At 43.4% G+C, this 20,771-nt stretch overlaps 1 protein-coding gene across 1 annotated transcript in view; it reads left to right on the top strand.

Moving 5' to 3' along the window:
- RAMP3 (receptor activity modifying protein 3) overlaps positions 1-19,736 on the top strand; it is a 245,929-nt gene extending 226,193 nt beyond the window's left edge. Inside the window, exon 3 of the mRNA XM_072412083.1 lies at positions 18,444-19,736. Coding sequence (XP_072268184.1) covers positions 18,444-18,699 — 256 coding nt within the window. The 3' untranslated portion in view covers positions 18,700-19,736. The remainder of the gene's footprint in view (positions 1-18,443) is intronic.
- The last annotated feature ends 1,035 nt before the right edge of the window (positions 19,737-20,771 follow it).

The following is a 20,771-nucleotide window of genomic DNA, read 5'->3' as shown; positions in this document are numbered from 1 at the left end:
CTAGTTCTCCATCAGGTCCAGAGGGGAGATCCCCTTGCATAGGGACTTGTATATAATACCAAGTGTGGCATCAAAAAAGTGTTCTTCTTCTTTCTTTTTCACCCTCAACTCGCAGCCGTGTCTCGTGTTGTAGGGAACCGCTATATTACTTCTAGCTCTTGTAAGAGCTGCCCAACTATGGGGAATCACAGCTTGGGGAGTCGCTGGAGTACCGCTACAGGGCCACCCAGACTAGGGGGAAGGAAGTGTGAAATCAAATCTAGAGAAGAATAGGGCCCAGCAAGCCTGCCGTGGACAAGACGGGGGGCTTGGCTTGGCAATGGCACTGTGAGCAGGCACTTTCCTGGAGCTCTGTGTCCACCGCTTTAACAGCTAATACTTCAGATCACACAGCTTGTTTCCACCCCACTCAGTTATGTCTAAGCAGAGGAAGATCAAAGAAGCAGGGAAAACCCCTAAACGGGACAACTTACAGAGGGGACTTTCCTCCCAGCTGGGATTCCTGCTGTTCTGACACACTCCTGTCTGTCATCTGATTCCCCAGCTGAGTTCTCAGACACAGTGTCTTCTGCTCAGCAGCTGCCCAGAGAATTACAACTTGGCCATTAACTTGGCTCTCAGTTTGGACGATCAAGAAAACAGGGGCAGACGCAACAATTTACGATTAAGGGGACTCCCGAAAGCTACAGCTGGGCCTGAGCTGGAGCACACTGTGATTGCCATTTTTAACACCCTTTTAGACCGACCCCCCTCAGAGCGCATAGAATTGGATAGAGTACATAGGGTTGGTGTGGGGAGAGATGGAATACCTGACCGCCCCAGAGATGTTCTATGCAGAGTGCACTTTTACAAAGTTAAAGAGCAGATCGTTCAGAAAGCATGGCAGAAAGCGCCGATTGATTTTGATGGTGCAAGTATTCAGATATATCCGGATCTATCCCCTCACAGGCTACAGATGAGACGCATACTGAAGCCACTTTTGGATTACATTACCACACACGGTGCCCAATATAGATGGGGACATCCACTACATCTCATAGTGACCAAACCCAACTCTGTGTTTACGTTGCACAATCCATCTCAGCTACCGGCCCTGTTTACCTTCTTGGGCGCAGATCCCATTGATGTTCCTAATTGGCTGGAAGTCTTAGAGGTACTCCCAAGTATCTACTTGAGATCGTGATCATCTACCTCCGCCCGACGCAGACGGCGCTCTCCCACTCCTCAGCGACCCCTGAGAAGGAATACCTCAAATTCACATGAACTATGATTTCTCCTGCTGCTGAATATTTGGACTCTTGTTACCACCACTGTCTACCTCCTACATATATTACAATGCATATCTATACCTCCTCAGAAACCTATCCTTCCTGTGTGATGTGTGTGAAGTCCTGTGTGAAGTCCTGTGTGAAGTCCTGATCTGAGCACACCTTCTATGCCGGAAGCGGATTCCTGTTATTGCGGTGACATTGGTGCACATTGAGTATGGGCGACCGCCTATCATGGTCTCAATGGTTCCTTGTTCCCAGATGGCTGCCTACCGCCAGAACTATTACTGTTATTATTATTCTTCTGTTTACATGTTACCTTTGAAGCTGGGTTATTGTTTCGGCTCCTGTAGTAGCCTGCATTGTGTATTGCTGTGCGCTTTAGTATGCCTGATTATTGGTATGCCCTTTATTTATTGTTTTTATTAATGTCTTTGGGACCTTCAATCCTGTGAAACCTTTCTACTCTTGTAAGTTTAGAATTCTATCTCCTCTCCTTGTTTTTTGGGAACGGCATATCTTCCTGGTTTCACTTACTGGAGCTGTGTGATTTACTGTTAGTTATGTTTTATGTTGCTGCTGCTGATGAGCCAGCGGCTCATAGTGTTCTTGCCTACACTACCCCCCACATAGTAAAACAATATACCACATACCCCCCCTCTTGTAAAGGTCGGTGTTGTGGTATAAAATTTTACTTACCTAGGTTTAGTGCCTGGAGCTCTATTTCTTCCTCCTTTTAAGTTGTTTTGTTTTTCTCGCTGCTTTTTCTTCTTTGTGTACCTTATTTTATTGATTTCCTAATTTCTTCTTTCTTTTCTTTCCTCCTATTCTTTACTAATTTTCCCCTACCCTTCCCCCTCCCATACCTTACCGTTAGACCACAGGAATTATGACTATCACACTCACATCTCTGAATGTTAAGGGATTAAACTCTCCCTCAAAACATTCAGTCCTATTCAATACACTCCGAAAATGCAGAAGCCATATTGTCTTTCTGCAAGAGACACACTTCCGCCATGACAAAATCCCGGTCCTGCGTAACAAACAAGCCAAATACAGTTATCACAGCACTTCACCCGATTCCTAATCTAGGGGAGTTAGCATTCTAATAGATGGTTCTCTTCCATGGTCCCCCTCTTTGTGTAAAGTGGATCCAGACGGTCATTTCCTCATAGTCCAGGGTATGATAGAGAAGCAATTATTTACATTTGTAAACATATATCTACCTAATACCGGCCAGTTTACTGTCCTTGAATATATTCTGACCCTCTTATCTGAGGTGGCTCAAGGTACCATCGTTATAGGAGGTGATTTTAATTTAACTTTAGATCCGTCCTTGGACATATCCAAGGGTCGTTCCCACCTGCCTTACTTCCATCATAAACGTCTGAAAGCACTGCTACATGACAATCAATTGATAGATATCTGGCGTATTCAACACCCCGGAGACAGGGATTATACGTTCTACTCCATGGTCCATAATACTTACTCCAGACTTGATTATTTTCTGATATCCCATGATGCCATTTCACAGGTTAGCGACTCGAGTATTGGTTCCATATCTTTCTCTGACCACGCCTCCATTATGATAGAGATCTCTGGAAGGATATATGAATGTAAACCCAGTGTATAGAGGCTGAATGAGGCACAGCTCGAAGACCCTGAACTGACCGCAAAGATTGAGGAAGAACTTTCCTCCTTCTTTGCCAACAATGCAGGATATTCAGACAATCCACTTTATGTATGGGAAGCTCATAAATGTTATATTAGAGGTCTGTTCATACAACAGAGCTGTAGGCTCAAAAGACTAACCAAACAAAGGCTTGATACGCTGTTACAGGAGTTGCATCGTTTAGAAATGTTGCACAAAAGGCTTCCAACAAAAGACCTGGAATCCCAACTACTCGCCACTCGTACACAAATTAACTCCCTGTACAGAGAAAAGGCTAAAACACAACTTACCCGTTGCAAACGGTACTACTATGAACATGCCAACCACTGTGGTGGGGCATTGGCTAAGGCGCTTAGGTCTAAGAAGGCGGCCATGTATATCCCTAAAATCAAAACCTCTTTGGGCACCCTGGCACATGCCACCGCTGACATTGCTAAGACTTTCCATGACTATTACAGTCTACTGTATAATTTTCAAGGAGACTCTAGTGGTAGGTCATTCCCCCACCGCCAGATCGCAATACAGGAATATCTCAGTGCCTCCGACTTACCGACATTGTCCTCAGACATTATAGAGATATTAGATAAACCGATAACACTGCTTGAGCTACAAGCGGCAATTCACCGAGCCGCATCAGGGAAAGCTCCCGGCCCAGATGGTCTGACATTAGCCTACTATAAGAAATTCTTCCCAGTACTAGGCCCGCATTTAGTTTTAGCGCTGAATGCGCTAACTGATGGTCACACTCTTCCTCCTGACACATTAGGGGCCCACATATCAGTGATACTCAAACCAGACAAAGAGCCTCTCCTATGCTCCAATTATAGACCAATATCGTTGCTTAATTGTGATTTGAAACTTTTTGCCAGCATATTAGCGCATAGGCTGACTCCAATACTTAATGATATTGTCCATCCTGACCAAAGCGGTTTTCTTCCGATGAGGGAAGCCAGGGACAACACGATCCGTACCCTGAATATTAATAACTATGCACATACTCACAACACCCTTCTAATGCTCCTCTCCACTGATGCTGAGAAGGCATTTGATCGGGTGGACTGGACGTTTCTGCTCTCCACATTGACACATTTGGGTCTTCCCCCTCGTATTCTGCGCTGGATAGAAACGTTGTATTCCTCCCCCAGCGCCAGAGTATGGGTTAATGGTGAACTCTCCCACTCCCACTTGTATTACCAATGGGACGAGACAGGGATGCCCATTATCTCCCTTGCTGTTTGTGTTGACCCTGGAGCCCCTCCTACGAATAATTCGTGCCAATGGAGATATCAGGGGAGTCCAGATTTGCCCCACTGAACATAAGGTAGCTGCTTATGCGGATGACCTTTTTGTTTTATAATGCAACACCGGTAACTACTTTGCTGGTTCTTATGCGAGAGCTAGACAGATATGCCTCGCTCTCTAATTACAAAATAAATCTGCAAAAGTCAGAGGCACTGAGTGTTACTCTTCCCAGAAAAATTAGAGAGGTCTTGGCCCCTTCTTTCCCCTTCAAGTGGTCTAACTCAGCTATTTCTTACCTGGGCACAGAGATTCCTGCTAATCTAACGCGAATTGTAGAGCTCAATTTTATCCCTCTATTAAATAAAATCCCAAGTGATCTACAGAGGTGGAGACAGATGGCATTTACATGGTTTGGGAGGTGCAATGTGTTTAAAATGAATGTTATGCCTAGACTGTTGTATATGCTGGAACCACTCCCAATACACATCCCGCTTTTTATCCTTCGAAAATTCCGTTCGGAATTTGTAAAATTTATCTGGCTTAATGGGGGCGCCCAGGCTTAGGATGACATTACTGAGACTCCCCAAAGCCAACAGAGGAATGGCATTCCCTGACCCAGTTTTATACCATCAGGCAGTGCACTTGTCTAGGCTGCTGGATTGGTGCACTAATAGCCGCTCCAAACTGTGGGTTGGGTTGGAGGATGCATGCTCTACTGCCCCCATTGCCGCATTGGCCTGGTCGACACCGGCAGCCAGGACGGTAATGTACACCCATCCATTGATTGGCGAGACCTTGAAAGTGGTCACTAAGTACTTCTCCTCTCAAAACGCAACCATATACCCGTCTCCAATGTCTCCCGTTCTAGGCGATCCTGGATTCCCCCGGACCAGACTGACCCAATATTTCGCCAATGGCGTGCTTTGGGCGTGTATAGAATATTCCATTTCATACACAACGGGGAATGGCAACATATTCCGACACTACAAACGGAAAGGGATCTCCCTTCATTGTCGCCCTGGCGCCAAATACAACTCACTTATGTTCTGAGATCCTTGCCGCGGCCCAATACAATAGCCCGATCGCTTCTTCCTCTAGAGGACTTGTGTGTAACTGGTCAACCTGTACGGGGCACACTTCCCCATGCCTATCAAACCCTGTTATCTGTATATACACCAGAACTCCCTTTATTTGTATCCCAATGGGAAGCTGATTTGGACACTTGTTTTACTGAAGCCCAGAGAGATATGTTGCTCCATTTTTGTCATAAGGCATCTATTTGCAACAAATATCAGGAAACCAACTACAAGTTGGCCACTCGCTGGTACAGGACACCGGTGAAGCTTGCTAAGATTTTCCCGAGGTCGGATAGCACTTGCTGGAGATGTGGCGACACACAGGGTACGCTACTGCATGTTTTCTGGGAATGCTCAAAATTGCAATTATATTGGAGTTCGGTAGCTAATATTATCTTAAAGCTTACAGAAGTGGATATAAGGGGCAATCCGGCCCTGGCACTTCTTCATGTTTCAGACATGTCCCGCAAGTGTTATAGTAACTCTCTCCTGAGACACCTTCTCAATGCAGCTAAGGCCTGTATCCCAGCCTTTTGGAAGAATACTGCCCCCCCTGACGGTAGTACATTGGTTGCAAAGGGTTGCTGATATATATCACATGGAGGATATGATATCCACTGACGCTAACAAAACGGAAAAATTCGCACAGACTTGGTACCACTGGATCCACTTTATCACTACTGAGGAATATTGCCATTTGTTACGACCACCCCCCTAGATACCTGAGTATTCTGGGATGGATGCCTAATTGCATTCTGCCACTGTTTCAGAGATGTGATTGATTCTATAGCTGGTCAATGCCCACTTTAACCCCCCCCCCCATCTCCCCCTCCCCTTCCTTCTTTCCTCTTTCTTAACTCCTTTTTTTATTTAGTTACTTTGTTTGTTCTTCTTTTATTTTATTTTTTCTTATAAAAATGTTTTTGAAAACCTTAAGATATCATGGTTCCTGCTACTGATACAGCACAACGGGTTGGTTACAATGTTTGTATTTCTATGCAGTCGGCCGTTAAGCCACAAGCTTGAAGATATGTATTGTTAGAACCTAACCTTGCTGTATGTTCTTTTTTGAACTGTATGTTACGACCACTTTATTTTCTATTCTCTGTATGTACCTTGATATCTTTTAAGAAAAATAAAATAAAAAAAGCCTGCCGTGGATTAAGTCTTTGGGCAGTTTGGAGGTACAAGAGGTTCTTGTGATTGGTGTAAATTGTAACAGGGAAGCGTGCTCCCTCAAGAACATGACGCCATTCCTCCAATGCAAGCTTCACAGCCAGTAGTTCTCGATCCCCTATAGTGTAATTCCTTTCAGCCGGTAAAAACTTTCCTAGGAAGAAGCTGCAGGAATGCAATTTGCCAGAGGTGACTTGCTGGGAGAGAACAGCTATCCTCACAGCAGAGGCATCAACCTCAAGAAAGAATGGCTTACTTGGGTCAGGGTGCAATAAGGTAGGAGCTGATGTGAAGGCCTCTTTAGGCCACACCTTGCAGTGGGCCCCTTCTTGGTGAGGGCTGTGATGGGAGCCACAATGGAGGAGTCATTTTTAATGAACTTCCGATAGTAATTGGCGAAGTCAAGAAATCTTTGAAACGCTTTTAGCCCTTGTGGTAATGGCCACTTCAGAACAGCAGAAACTATTCCAGGATCCATACATAATCCCTGATTGGAGACAATATAACCCAGAAAAGGCATACCAGAGAGTTCAAAGAGACATTTATCTAATTTGACATAAAGACCATTCTCTCTAAGGCTTTATCTTTAATCTTGTCTCTGATGCGTCGGAAGATCCCTGGAAAAGATTATTATGTCATCCAGGTATACTACAACACAAGTTTAAAGGAGATCACGAAAAATGTCATTAACAAAGCTCTGAAATACTGCAGTGGCATTACAAAGCCCCAAGGGCATGACAAGATACTCATAATGACTATTACTAGTATTGAAAGCGGTCTTCCACTCATTCCCTTTTTTTATTCAGATGAGGTTGTAGGCTCCACACAGATCTAGTTTAGTGAAAACTGTGGCATTCTGGATACGGTCAAACAATTCCAAAATCAGGGGCAAAGTATATTGATTTCTGATTGTTATTTTGTTCAGGTCCCTGTATTCTATACAGGGATGCAGGGACCCATCCTTCTTTCCTACAAAGAAGAAACCAGTGCCAGCAGGTGAGGTGGACTTGCAAATGAAATCCCTTTCAAGGTTCTCCTTAATATATTCAGACATGGCCTGAGTTTCTGATCTAGACAGGGGATAGGCATGACCACGAGGAAGCGTAGTCCCAGGTAAGAGCTCAATGGAGCAGTCATAAGGACGATGAGGTGGCAGGGTCTCGGCCTTTCGCTTAGAAAAAAAGTCCATAAAATCAGAATCAGGAGGGATCAGGAAGGCCAGGCAAAGGTGCAGTCTCAGTCAGGCAAGCAGAACATGCAGGTTCAATCCTCTAAATACAGTGGCGAAAACAGCTAGAAATCCAGGACAGAATGTTTCCAGAAACCCAGTCTATCACTGGAGAGTGTTAGCGAAGCCATGGCATGCCTAGAAGGAGTTGGTTGACAAGCTTGGGCATTACCAAGTATTCCAGAGTTTCAAAATGGAGGGCACTTACCCGTAAGGATAGTGACCGGGTCTTGAAACAAATGGGCTCAGGAAATACTGTACCATTGACCACTGAAATTGAATGGGCTTTTACAGGGCTAACAGGTAGGCTGGGCGGGGGCTGCATAAGCAGGTGCCGATAAATAAGCTGGAAAGGTAAATGATACAATAAAATAAACATTATTGGAAAAAAAGGACAAACCAGTACATCAGACAATAAACAACATTACAGGGTAACCAAATGAGAAAAATAGAGTTAACATCCATAAAAAAGCATTCGAAAATATGAGCATCGTGTAACAATTCTCAGCAGACATCGTATAATATTTCCAACAAAGTAGAATCAACAACAAAATTACCTAACCCACCTAAAGTCTTAAGTTATGAGCTGACCCCTGACAAAAAACAAGAAAAAAGTGTGGACTCATATAACTGTACTAGTCTGTCATTTGCAATCCCTATTTAATGTACAGCACTGCATAATATGTTGGCGCTATATAAATCCTGTTTAATAATAATAAAAATAATAATAATAATAATAACAGTATCTCAGCCATGTATCAAGGCCGATAAACAAAGGAAGCCATGGACGTAATAAAGTGTGGGAGCGGGGATTACACTGGCCAGAAAGTTTGGATGTGGGCATTACAGCCACCGATCATAGAGCGAAACATGGGGGGTGGGGCAGATAAACTGGAGGCGATTTAATTGGGTAGACTGGATCTAGTTCTGGAAGTGTTTGTCAAGTTTCCCAGGGTTCTACAGTTCTCAGTTTGTCCGGTCACAGCACCTTAAAATTGTATTTGCAAAACATCAAGATATCAGGATTGGCCCAGGTAGCAAACATATTCCACTGAGGTGGTAAACTGAGACCAATAAAACCAAGCGTTATGAAACTTTCTATTCTTTCCATGTAGGGAGGAGGTTAAGTCTTCCATGCGATGTATTTTGTTGTACCTTCTCAACCACAAATGAATGGGTGGCGGTTCAGGCTTCCTCCATTAGGCAGCCATACACGAGTTTGCTGCCACTATGAGGTGCCTCACCACTGAATTCTTATACCCGTTGTGTTGCAGGAGAATGAAAGCAGGTCTTGGAGTCAGTCGTCCATTGGATGATATCTCTGACCGAGAACCAGAAGGGTTGAAGAATGGAGCAATCCCAAAATATGTGAAGGATAGAACCAAGTACAGTTCGGCAGTGCCAACAACGATCAGATACTTCTGGGATAAATCTGTGGAGTTTTCAGGCATGAAGTACCATCTGGACAAAATTTTAAAATTGGACTCCAGAAACCTGTTACTTATGGAGGCATTATGGGTCCACAATAATATTTTCTGTTTCTGATCCTCGGTCAGAGAGATCCCCAAATCTGCCTTCCACTCTGAGAAATAGGTTGAGAGATCGGTGGGATGGGAGTCCTGCAATAAGGCGCAAAGTGCGAATAGGGTATGGCGGGCACTTCCCTCGTCCACACACAGCCACTTAAATGGTGTACGAGGTCTGTCAAATGACTCTGAGGGAGTTAAGGTGTGGGGAAAATGTGAGAAAATCCAATCCAAAAGGTTTTGTTGTTGAGGTCAATGCAGACCTTTCCACCCACTTTCTTGAAAAAAGGAAGCGCAAAGCTCTAAAGATTCCCCTTGTGTGCAACTTTGAAAAGATTGGGTACTCTAGTCCCGGCGGGAAAGCTGGATTTTTGAGAATGGGGAAGAGAGGAGATGGGGAGGGTGAGAGATTTAGTTTATGGAGATATCTGGAGCATAAATCCCAAGTATATCGCAGGGTGGGATGCAACTTGAGATTAGGAACAGTGGATACTGGTAGCCTTGGTATTGAGCACAGAAGAAGCCAGCAGGCGCTTTGTTTAAATGCCCAATTGCAGCACCAGTCAATTACTCTGGCTAAGTGGGCTGCCATGTATTAGTAAAAGAAATTGGGCACTCCTAAACCCCCCCATCCATTTCGGTTTCAGAAGTAGAAATCTGCGGATTCCAGGGGCCTTGTTCCGAATGAAGCTGGATATTTTAGCTGAGAGAGCCTTAAAAATAGAGCTAGTCACCTTAATAAGGAGGGTTTGGAAAATGTAAAGGAACCTGAGGAGGACATTCATTTTAATTATGTTGATGCATCCCATCCAAGAGAGGGCTTTCTGACCTACCTATGTAGATCTTTTTGGAGGTAGCCAATAAGAGGCAAGTATATGTTGGAGAAAAGATTGTTAAGGTTACGTGTTATTTAGACCCCCAAGTATGGGAGTGAGTGGGATTCCCAGCTAAAGGCAAAGGCCTGTTTAGGATTATCACACTGTTTACTGGGAAGGGTAATACTTAGAGCAGCTGATTTAGAATAATTTATTTTGAAATTAGACAGTGAGCCATAGTCTTCCAAGGCTTAGTAAATTTGTAAATTTGGGAGCGAGTTGGGGGGTTTGAGATTGCAAACAAAAGGTCATCAGCATATGCACCTGTATTTTGAGGCTTAGGGCCAAGTAGCCGCCCTTCAATGCTCTGTGAGGTTCTTATGGTGCAAAGTAGTGGTTCAAGGGTCAGAATGAATATCAGAGGTGACAATAGATATCCCTGTCTTGTGCCATTGGAAATAGGCAAGGGAGCGGAATGTACTTAATTTATCCATACCATAGCAGAGGGACCCGAGTTAATGGCACAGATCCAAGACATCATGTTGGAGCCTATACCAATGTATGTAAGAGTTTGATCCGTAAACTGCCAACCGACGTGGTCAAAGGTCTTCTCTGCCTCGGTGGACAGTAACATCAGGGGTATCCTATTAGACTAGGTGTGAATAATTCAGTTGAGCACTCTCGTGGTGTTGTCCCTGGCCTCCCTGCCAGGCATAAAACCAGTTTGGTCGTAATAGACCAATTGTTGAACTACTCTAAGCAGTCTGGACGCCAAGATCTTCAGAAACAATTTCAGATCTTGGTTTAACAAAGAGATGGGGCAATAGCTGGCACAGGAGGAAAGAGCTTTACCTTCCTTGAGAATGACTGTAATAGCAGCCCGTAGTGAGTCTAGGGAGAACCGATTGTCCTGTGGTATGGAGTTGAACGCGTTAACAAAATGTGAGGCTAGGGTGTCTAGGAAGAGTTTGTAATAGGCGAGAGGGAGTTCGTTTGGACTAGGTGTTTTGCCTGTTGGGGTGTTTTTGATGGCGCCCTGGAGTTCCTCCGCAGTGATAGGATTTTCCAGCCTTTCCCTAAGTGTGTTTAAGAGTTGGCATGTTTGAATTAACAAAATATCTGTTGATTGCATCTAGCTTAGCCATGTGTTGAGAAGATGTGAGAGGGCTTGAGATGTTGTAGAGATTAGATTAAAATTTGCAGAAGGAGCCTGCAATGTCATTAGTGTGGAAGAGTTTTGCACCATCTCGGGAAATAAAAAGCACGCCTTTTGGTGACAAAGAGCATTGGCCAACATATGGCTGCTCTTATTGCCATATTCATAAAAGACCCGTTCACACTTGGCAAAAGATGCTTTAGCTTTTAACATGTACAGAGCTCTGTACATGTACATAGCTGCCAATTGTTCGCATAAGGCCTGTAACTCCTTACCCTTATTCAAGTCCATGGAGGCTTTATGAGACATTTCTAAGGTATCTATACATTTCAGGAGACTTTCAATCTCCTGTTGACGTGTCTCGCTCCATGTTTAATAAAAATTTCCCTGACTACAGTTTTATGGGTCTCACAGACAAGTAAAGGGTTGCAGTCAGGAGTATTATTGGTCTGGAGAAAATGCTTTAACTCCCAAGAAACTTCTGCAGCCACAACTGCATCCTGGAGGAGAGACTCATTCAGGCGCCAGTTCCATGACTTGGGGGTTTAAAGAGATATTTCAATAAGTAACAAGATTGGTGCATGATCAGAAAAAGTGATCGTTTCAATGGAACAAGAATGAACTCTATGTAAGTCCAAATGTGGTAGCCAAAAATGGTCTATCTTCGAGTACGAGCGGTGGAGAGAAGAGTAGAACGTGTAGTAGGGTTGAAAATTCTCTAGATATCCATTAGTTGAAATCTCATCGGGGATTTGTGCACCTGTTTGCAGCTGCGCGGCCGGAGTTTGCCCGAGGGAGGAGTCAAGTTCAGGGTGGGGAGTGAAGTTAAAGTCCCCCCCAACACTAACAGACCCTCTTTAAAGGATTCCATGGTGTCAAGCAGTGGGGAGAGGCACACCACCTGTCCAGTGTTGGGGAGGTAAACTGCAGCAAATGTAATAAGGCAACCATCTAGAAGCCCCTTAACAAACAGGTACCTGCCCTCTGGACAGCGAATAACATCCTTAAATTCTCAGTTAAGTGAGGCAGATATTAAAATGCTAACTCCCTTAGATTTAGAACTGGAAGAGCAGCTGTGGTAGATGAGGGGAAATCTGTGATTCATGAATAGTGGTATTGAATCATTGTGGAAATGGGTCTCTTGTATGAAGGCCACCTGTGCCTGTTGTCTGTGTTGGTTGGTTAGTAGCATAGAGCGTTTCTCAGGGGTGTTAAGACCTTTAACATTGTAGGAGAATATTTTAAGCAATCCCATGTTAAGACAAATTATGTTTGTGCATTGAACAATGAGGACAGGAGCAGAGGAAGGAGGTTTCAGTGGGCGGTGGGGACATGAGGCCTAGTTCTTGCGATGTAAAGCTTCAAGCTTTCTTTAAAAAAAGAAAAAAGATGCTCAATAAGGCGAAGTGTAGGGGTGAAGGTAGAGGAGGGGGTTCAGGTAAAGAAAAAGGTATGCGCAGGTTGTCCGCACGGTGTCTCTTAGAGGGGGAGGTTTGGATTATCAGGCCGGAGCTCCTGTCTTCTGAGCCGGGCATAAATGTGTGTGAACAGATAATACACTGATGAACAGATAACTGATGTATGTGTGGGGGAGGAGAATGAGATGTTAACATGTATTATCAGCAAAAAGAAAGTAGTCTTCAATGTTAAATATTAAATAACTAACAAATCAACAAAAGTTATCCTCAAGCATATTAGCAAATCAAAAGGAAACATGATCAAGCATAATGATACAAAAAAAAAGATTAAAATGTTATGTTCAAGCCTATGAGCACATCAACAGGAAACACGCTCAAGCATAATGGTACAATAAAAGAAAGAAAAAAAAAGATAAAAAGAATTAGCAGTCAAACTGTGAAAAATAGAGATCAGGAGATAATTAAACCACAGTGCAGTTAACATAGCTACCTGACCACAGGGGTCAAGAAAGACCTGCACCAGCAAGGATCTACTAGCTTCTCAAATCAGATCTTGGGTGGCGCGTTAGGGGGAACCCCAGATTTGCCCCTTCTTGGCCAGTTGCCACTCAGATGCGGGTGGAGGGTTAAGGATCTTGGTATGTTGCGGCCAATCAGGAAGCTGAACCTGGGGAAATTTGAAAGTTCCAAAGAACGCAGCGAGGTCTCCCAGATAACAAAATGTTGCTGACTTGTTCCCTCTGTGGGAGGGATCAATTAAAATGGAAATCCCTATTGAAATATAATGTTGTTATCCCTCAAAAGGTCCAATAGAGGTCGCAAAGCTCTGCAGAGGACTAAGGTTTGCCGGGACAGATCAGTAAGAAATAAAATGGGTTTTCCATTAAAAGTGAATTCTTTATGGGATCTTGCCTCTGACATGATAGACTACTTCAGTTAGAATGAGTGAATGCAACATATTACATGTCAACCCTGGGTCGCTGGGGATCCTGACTCTTTGGAACAAGTGTCCTGTGGATACGGTCAATTTTTATAAAATTCTCTTTTGGCTTGCGTAAAAGGTCATTAAAGATGGAGGTGGCCACAGCATGCAAATCTTTGGGTTCAATGGATTCAGGTAGACCAGGAATCTTGATATTGTTACGTCTACCACGATTCTCTAGGTCATCTTGCCGGTATTAGAGTTGCTGTGTAAAAGCAGAGTGGTCATTCAGAGTATGCATGTGTTGTTGTATATGGTTTCGGAGGTCCTCAGATACATGTTCAACTTCCTCAATACGGGAACCCAGGTCTCTCCTAAGAGTGCATTTCTGTTTTAGAAGAAAAGAGTCCTGAATGCGTTGGATGCATGACTCAAAGTCAGATTTGGATGGGGATGGACTTAAGGTGTTCATCTCAGTCCCAACCATCTCTGGAACCTGTGGAAAGTTGAGAGGGACTGTGAGGAAAATGAGCTTCATCTCGGGAACCATGGTAGAGAGGCGATCCTATCGTTGAGTCTTCATGTTCATCGTTGAGTCTACCGGGTCATGGTCTATCTGGAGTGCATAACCAGATGATTACCTAGTAAAGGGGCCCTCTCCGCTCAATATGGATGAGCGTGATTTTGTAAAAAAAATTGCCCATCTCCCGTTTGTGTGAGGAGTGGCTCGCAGGCTTTCCTTTGCCCATGTGTACTGAGAGGGTATTCACAAATAATATAGGAGGAACTGCAAGGCTTTGAGCTGTATGGGGTCACAGGTTGATGCAGCAAGCAAAAGAAATGTACTGCATGAAAAGCATTAGGAATTAACAACAGCATCAGATAGAAATCACCCCCTGAGCAAGTGGGCTTCTTTGTGGCAGCTTTGCACCAGTCGAAAAGAATTTGTTATACATGATCAGAGAAAGATCTCCTGATGTGAATATGAAGCACCATGTTGATGAACCCGGCCTGAGAGGGAGCCATTTCTGGGGATGGTTACCCTACCATTATATCTATAAAGGCACCAAGGTCTGTGCCTGGGAGGGAGTAAGACTGAGATGGAAGGTTTCTAAGGGTAGTCTGTTGGTCCCGGTCAATGTGCTAGGGATGCCAATGCCAACAATGTGCTGGGTAATTTACCTTCCTATAGTGTGTGTTCAATAAAATGTAAACATAAGGAGTATCACAGGAAGAAGATTCTGCCTATTGCAATGAGGTATTGCAATTCCCAAAGGTAGTGAGGCTCTGTAGATGAGGCATGTGTTACTTGAGTAATGACAGCCAGGAAAATGCGGTGGCCCCAATATAGGTTGCACACACAGGCAGTTGGAACAGTCTGTGGATGATGTCTAGGCTTTAGGATTGTTGATCGCTCTCAGTGGTGTGAACAGGCAGATGGCCAAGCGGAGAAGTTTCCTAGGCACTGTATACACTGTATATCTGGAACAGGATGCCTTGGGGGCAAAGAGGTGCACCTTGTTGCAGTAAATTTATATCATAGAGGAAGTAGAAGGGAATCTACTGACCTTCTGTACCTTTTCCAAAGATGTGCGATCCCCTGCTAGAAGGATGGAGCTGGATTGCATCAGGCTCCAAGGAAGCTTGTAGAGTGCTGGTGCAAAAGAAGACTCTCGGGCGCCACATGTTAAAGATGGCCGCCTGGGTCTTCCTGATGGCTGTAACCTCACGAGATGTGCACGCTCCAAGACATCACCGCACCGTATTGGGTAACTCAGCAGGCTGCCCAGCGATAACTCAATATCCTCCACAAGCAGACCAGGCAGGTGAGCAGCTGCTAATCGCTTTTTGAAGAGAGAAGGAACCCGTCAGTATCTAAGCCAGCCCGGAAGGCTATTGGCATCTTTGCTCCTCCCCCAAAGTCGTCAGGCCATGTTGATGATAATCCCCTGAGATGAGAGGCGTCTCAGAATGTGATTAAAAAATTGCTTAGAGAACTAGCATTAGATCAGAATTTTGGGTGGCTTCCTGTAGACCCCCAAGCTCTAATAATATTACTACAGCCTCTGTTGTTCAGGTCCTCTAGATGATAGTAGAGGTCCCTGAGTTTTTGGTTGTATTCCTGTGATTTATGTGCCAGACTGTCACAGATCCCAACAAGTGCAGGGGATCTGTGCCTCCTTCAGGCTCAGCCACCTTGCACTCCCCTGCTGCCAGCACCAACTCTGTTTCAGGATCCAACTTTCTGCTCACCTCCAGGTCCAGTTCATGTGACTCTCGATCAGCTGTTCCTTTGCCTCAGAAGACTAGAGTGTTCCACAGACAAACTCCATCTGCTGGCAGGCATGTCTCTTCACAGGCATTCCTTCTGCTGGTGGGTTAGGAGTCTGCGGCTCACATGACTCATATTCATCACATGGCATCCCATTTTTAAGGAAGTGGCTGGCAACAATTCTGCTCCGAGGTTTCCACTGTTCCAGTTTGCGCCTCCTGTTTCCGACCTATTTGTGTACCGACCCTGGCTTGTTTCCTTGCTATTCCTGATTGCTGCCTGCCCCAACCTTTGGCTTGTCTGACCATTCTCTGGCTCTCGCTCTGGTACCACCCTTTGTTCCTGCTAGTTAGCAGTTGCCTGCCCAGGCGAGCATGTGGACCACAACCTGCCGCACAACATCCTCACCTCTCGAGGCTCTAGAGAAGACCAAGCTGTTGCTTATACTCTGCACCCTGTGCACGTCTGCCCCCACTGGGCTGGTGACACAGATGGTCCATCACTCTGCCCTGTGGAGCCATGACAAACAGCCTCTATTTGCCCTTTAGCTTGTTGGAAATTCTCATCAATTGTTCATCCACTCTACCTGCCAAGAATTGTAAATCAATGCGTAAGGCCCCAATTTCAGAGTGGCATGTCGCATGAACATCTGTGACCAATTGCTGGAAATCCACTTTGGTGGGTAGCATCTAAAGGGATTGTTGCCATGGGTGGCAGGTGTCCTCACCCATATGCAGATTCCCCTGATTATATAGCCTGGGGGGGTCCGGAGTCCCTAAGACCATAGGGGGGGCTCACTGGAGTTAGAGTGCTGAGCTGCATTGAGAGTCCTGGAGGAGAGGAAGCCAATATATGGTGAAAAGGGCCAGGAGTAGGGGATCCTGGAGAGTTTTGAGTCAGGCCACCCTTTGTAGAGATGGCTACCCCATGTCTGAAGGCCGCTGGTAACTTCACCCAGGGGAGTACTCTGGTCAGCTGGGGACTCAGGAAGATCCCTGTCATGGGGCACATTAGGGGAGGAGGAGCCCTCTGAAGAAGAGGAAGGACTCAACAATATGTTTCCACAGGACCCTGTAGTCTCCTGTAGCATTTCATGGGAAGCCAGAGGGTCCTGCCGACAGTGGTAGTGTTGATAGGTAGCAGTTGCTGTATGAGGTCCCATCTTCAGTGTGTCCCGCTCCTCCATCCGTTACGTGTGTGGGGAGGGAGAAGGAGCTGGTGCCATCTTGGTAGTAGGGGAGAGAGTTGACGGGGAGTCCATGATAAATGCCCGATTTTAAGGCTGAGCGGAACTTAGCTGGGATGTTAGGGTGGGGGAAGCTTCCCCACTTAAGTCTTCTTTGCCTTGCCAATAGAGCAGTGTAAATTAGCCGATGCTGACAGAGCTTAGTTTCTAAGCAGCCATCTTCCAAGCCCTCCAAGCCATGCCCCCCTCTCTGCTGCCTTTTAAAAACAGAAGGCATGTATATGTCAAGACTTACATCACTATTTATATTTTTTGTTAATTGAAAAATAATAAAAATATAAACTGATATTGATATATAAATTGATTATTATTCCTTGACTTATAAGTATAGCTAGTAACTATACCAATCAATCCAATAATTATGTCCCACTTGTCTTTAATATGCAAACATTATTTAATCAATCTACCCTATACAGAAGTTTAGGGCCTGGACAATGTAGACATGCCATTTATACTCAAGTATTACTTATTAACTTTGCAGCCTAAAAAATGCAATTAGAAAAACAATCACATAACTAGATGGTGCTGTGTCCTCATCTAATGTGTGTAACGTGTGTGTGTGTGTGTGTGTGTGTATATAAATACGTAAGTAAGTTGGAACAGGTACATTATTTTATTAAATGCAATTAGGACAGATGTTTGTCTCAACATATTATTAGGCAGTGTGGTGTCAGTTACTGTATAAAATCTTCACTGTGAGCTCACAAGCAAAGCAAAAAAAAAACTTTATGGAGCCTAGACATTCATTACCTTCTGGAGCAAGCTGTGCTTTGATATGCAAAAAGAAACAACCGCAGAGTTTGTCTTGGTCATTAAAGAGTTACAAGATGTCGAAGAAGAGCTCAACCCCCTATGATCACCGAAAACCTCAGCTGTGTATAGCAAAAAATTCTTCTGCAAGTCATGCAAACCGTCCCCCTCCCTCTTTAACCCTCTGACCTGCACAGGAGTGAGCAGGGAAGCCCTGTTCGTATCTAGGAGTTGTCTGTATGTCAGATGTCCTTTACCCGGGGACTACCTGTGTAAATACAGAGAGGGAAGATGGAAAGAGAGAATTTAAAAAGGGAGATTTTGAGTAACAGCATTTCTATTTAAACATGTGATTATCTTGTATATAGAGTCCCATAAACAAATTTGGCTGTATTTAGGGTTTTGACCTTGAAAAAGCTTAACACTACCAGATTAGAATATCACAAAAAACATGCATAAAATCACATTTTAATATTTACTGAAACCAACACATATGCTTTCCTATGTGTAATATTATTGTTATGTAAGCAAATCTTTTACAATTTGTTAGTAAAAAAAAATACCAGCTAGTTGACATCCCTGGCTGGAAGACATGTAGGGGTAGATGAAAGATGACGTTTATACACACAAATATTTAAAACTTACTGTATTTAATACCTATTTTTTTTTCTTGCAGGCATTATGACAGTTTTTCCAACTGCACAGAAGCTATTGCAAAGTATGCTGACTGCTTTTGGCCAAACACCTTGGCAGAAAGATTCATTACTGGAATACATAGACAATTTTTTTTTAATTGCACTCTGGATACAGTCACATGGGAAGATCCCCCTGATGAAATTCTCACAACTCTTATTCTTATTCCAGTTTTCTTGACAGCAGCAATGATCAGCCTAGTGGTTTGGTGCAGTAAAAGAGGTGATATTTTTGGATAAAAAAATTTCCTTGGAACTTGGAAAGAATGGCAATGAAGCTTTACAGGAAGAATACCCATCCTAAAATAATAACTAACTATAAAACATACAGCCTCATTAATAAGTTCCACACCAATTGAATTGTTGCTGTTCTAAAAGCTACACAATCATTTTGGGATCTTGCAAAATGAACTTAAACATGCAGTACAATATTAACTGTTTTTTTCTTGACTTAATGTTTTCTTCTATGTTTAAGTTTTCTGCCTTTTAAAAACATTTACCATATTTTTATTTAGTAAAACCACTACTGCTTATACATAGCCAAAGACTGCTGGCCATGTAAAATATTTAAAATCCCTTAGCAGTAAATTTTTTTTTTCGGGAATATACAAAGTCATTATTCTGCCAAATAAACTGAATATAATATTGTTAATAAAAATTGTTCTAGTGTAGCAAATACTAACAAAGACAAATAAGCTTTTGTATCATTTGTGTGTTAAATGTCTTGGTAAAACTGTGAAATATATGATATTCTAGAATATAAATATTCCTGATTAGCACTTTCTTACTTGTTAAGATAAAAATATGATAGTTATCCCACTTTAAACAACCTCACTGTTTCAAGCAAACTGTGTGCTATGTGTGCATTTACTGAAAGATGACAGAGGTAAACCAAATGTTTTCTGGCAAATTTCACAACTGACTTTTACAGCTGAATTTCCCAAATACCTCATGTGTTCAGATTTATTTTTTTATATCTGCACAACACCACCCAGGACTTTAAAGAAATTGAAAACCACATTGAGTACCAGTTTAAGGGCCTAAGATGAGCAACCTGATTTTCCCAAATTGGTACATGAACTACATTGCACCATTGTGTTTGAGTAAGTTGATAAACTTAGTGAATTTTGCTGTTTTTAGCTCTATAAATATTAAGTGGTCTATCACATTACAAGTTCTGTCAATTGTCTGTGTATGAAATATTTAAATACTAAGTACACTGATCTTAGAAAATATTCATTTAAAATTTTTTTATATATATAAAGCATTTTATTGATATATTGTGTAATTAATTAAGAACAAAAACTATGTAAGAACAGTCAAAGGAAACCAAAACCATTAACCCACTGAGAACTGGATTTAAATTTACACTGAAAATCAAAGTAAAAAAAACATAAGCACAGAATGATTGAACTTATGTGGATTCCATCACACCAACAGATGGGTTTGTGAATGGTGTCCTAGGAATTCTCCATCCAAACCAGGATCAGGGAATCAGTAAGACTGATAAACATTGTCCCAGTGGGTTTTTATTGGATTCAGGTCTGGGTAATATGGGTGCCAGTCAATGGCATCAATGTCTTCATCAAAGAATTGCCTAGACTCCCTAGCCACATACTGCTGGGCATTGTCCTGCACCAGAAGAAACTAAGGTCCCAATTCACCAGTGTAAGGTCTGAAAACGGTCTAAAGATTTCACTCCAGCACCAAGAGCAGAAAGTCCAATTAGATTTGTGGTCTTTGCAGCACTCCAAGGATATGGCACCTGAAACTGTCACTTGCCCAGTGCTAAACCAGTCATGATGGATGATGATGCAGGCAGTATAATGTTGTACATGGAGTCACCAGACTGTTTCACATTTGTCACATGTTCTTAGTCTGCTGTAACCTGTGTAGGAAACGAGGAGTCAATGGTGAACCCATCCTTTCTACTGCTCTCTGGCAAATTCCAATTGAGCTGCATGGTGTTGGGCTATGAGCACAGGTACCACAAAAGGGCATCAGGCCCACATACCATTCTCTCTTTGTCAGTTTGGTCAGAAACATGCAAATGGGTAGCCTGCTGGTACCTCTGGTAAGGCTTTGGCAGTGCTTCTTCTGCTGCTTCTTGTACAAAGGTGCAGATACTGGTTAAACTGTTGAGCTGTTTCCTTTTTACAGCCCTGTCCGGCTCTACTTTTGTAAAAGCCCACCGACTGGCAACTTTTCCATGCTCTTGAGACTGTGCTGGGAGAAACAGCAAACCTTTTGATGATGGCACATCTTTATTGGGAATACCTGTGCAAACTGGAGCAAACCGGGGCACTAGAGGT

The sequence above is a fragment of the Pyxicephalus adspersus genome, chromosome 5, assembly GCF_032062135.1.
Source record: "Pyxicephalus adspersus chromosome 5, UCB_Pads_2.0, whole genome shotgun sequence".
Lineage (NCBI taxonomy): Eukaryota > Metazoa > Chordata > Amphibia > Anura > Pyxicephalidae > Pyxicephalus > Pyxicephalus adspersus.
Note: the sequence above shows the minus strand (reverse complement) of the source record. Positions and strands in the feature narration are given on the sequence as shown.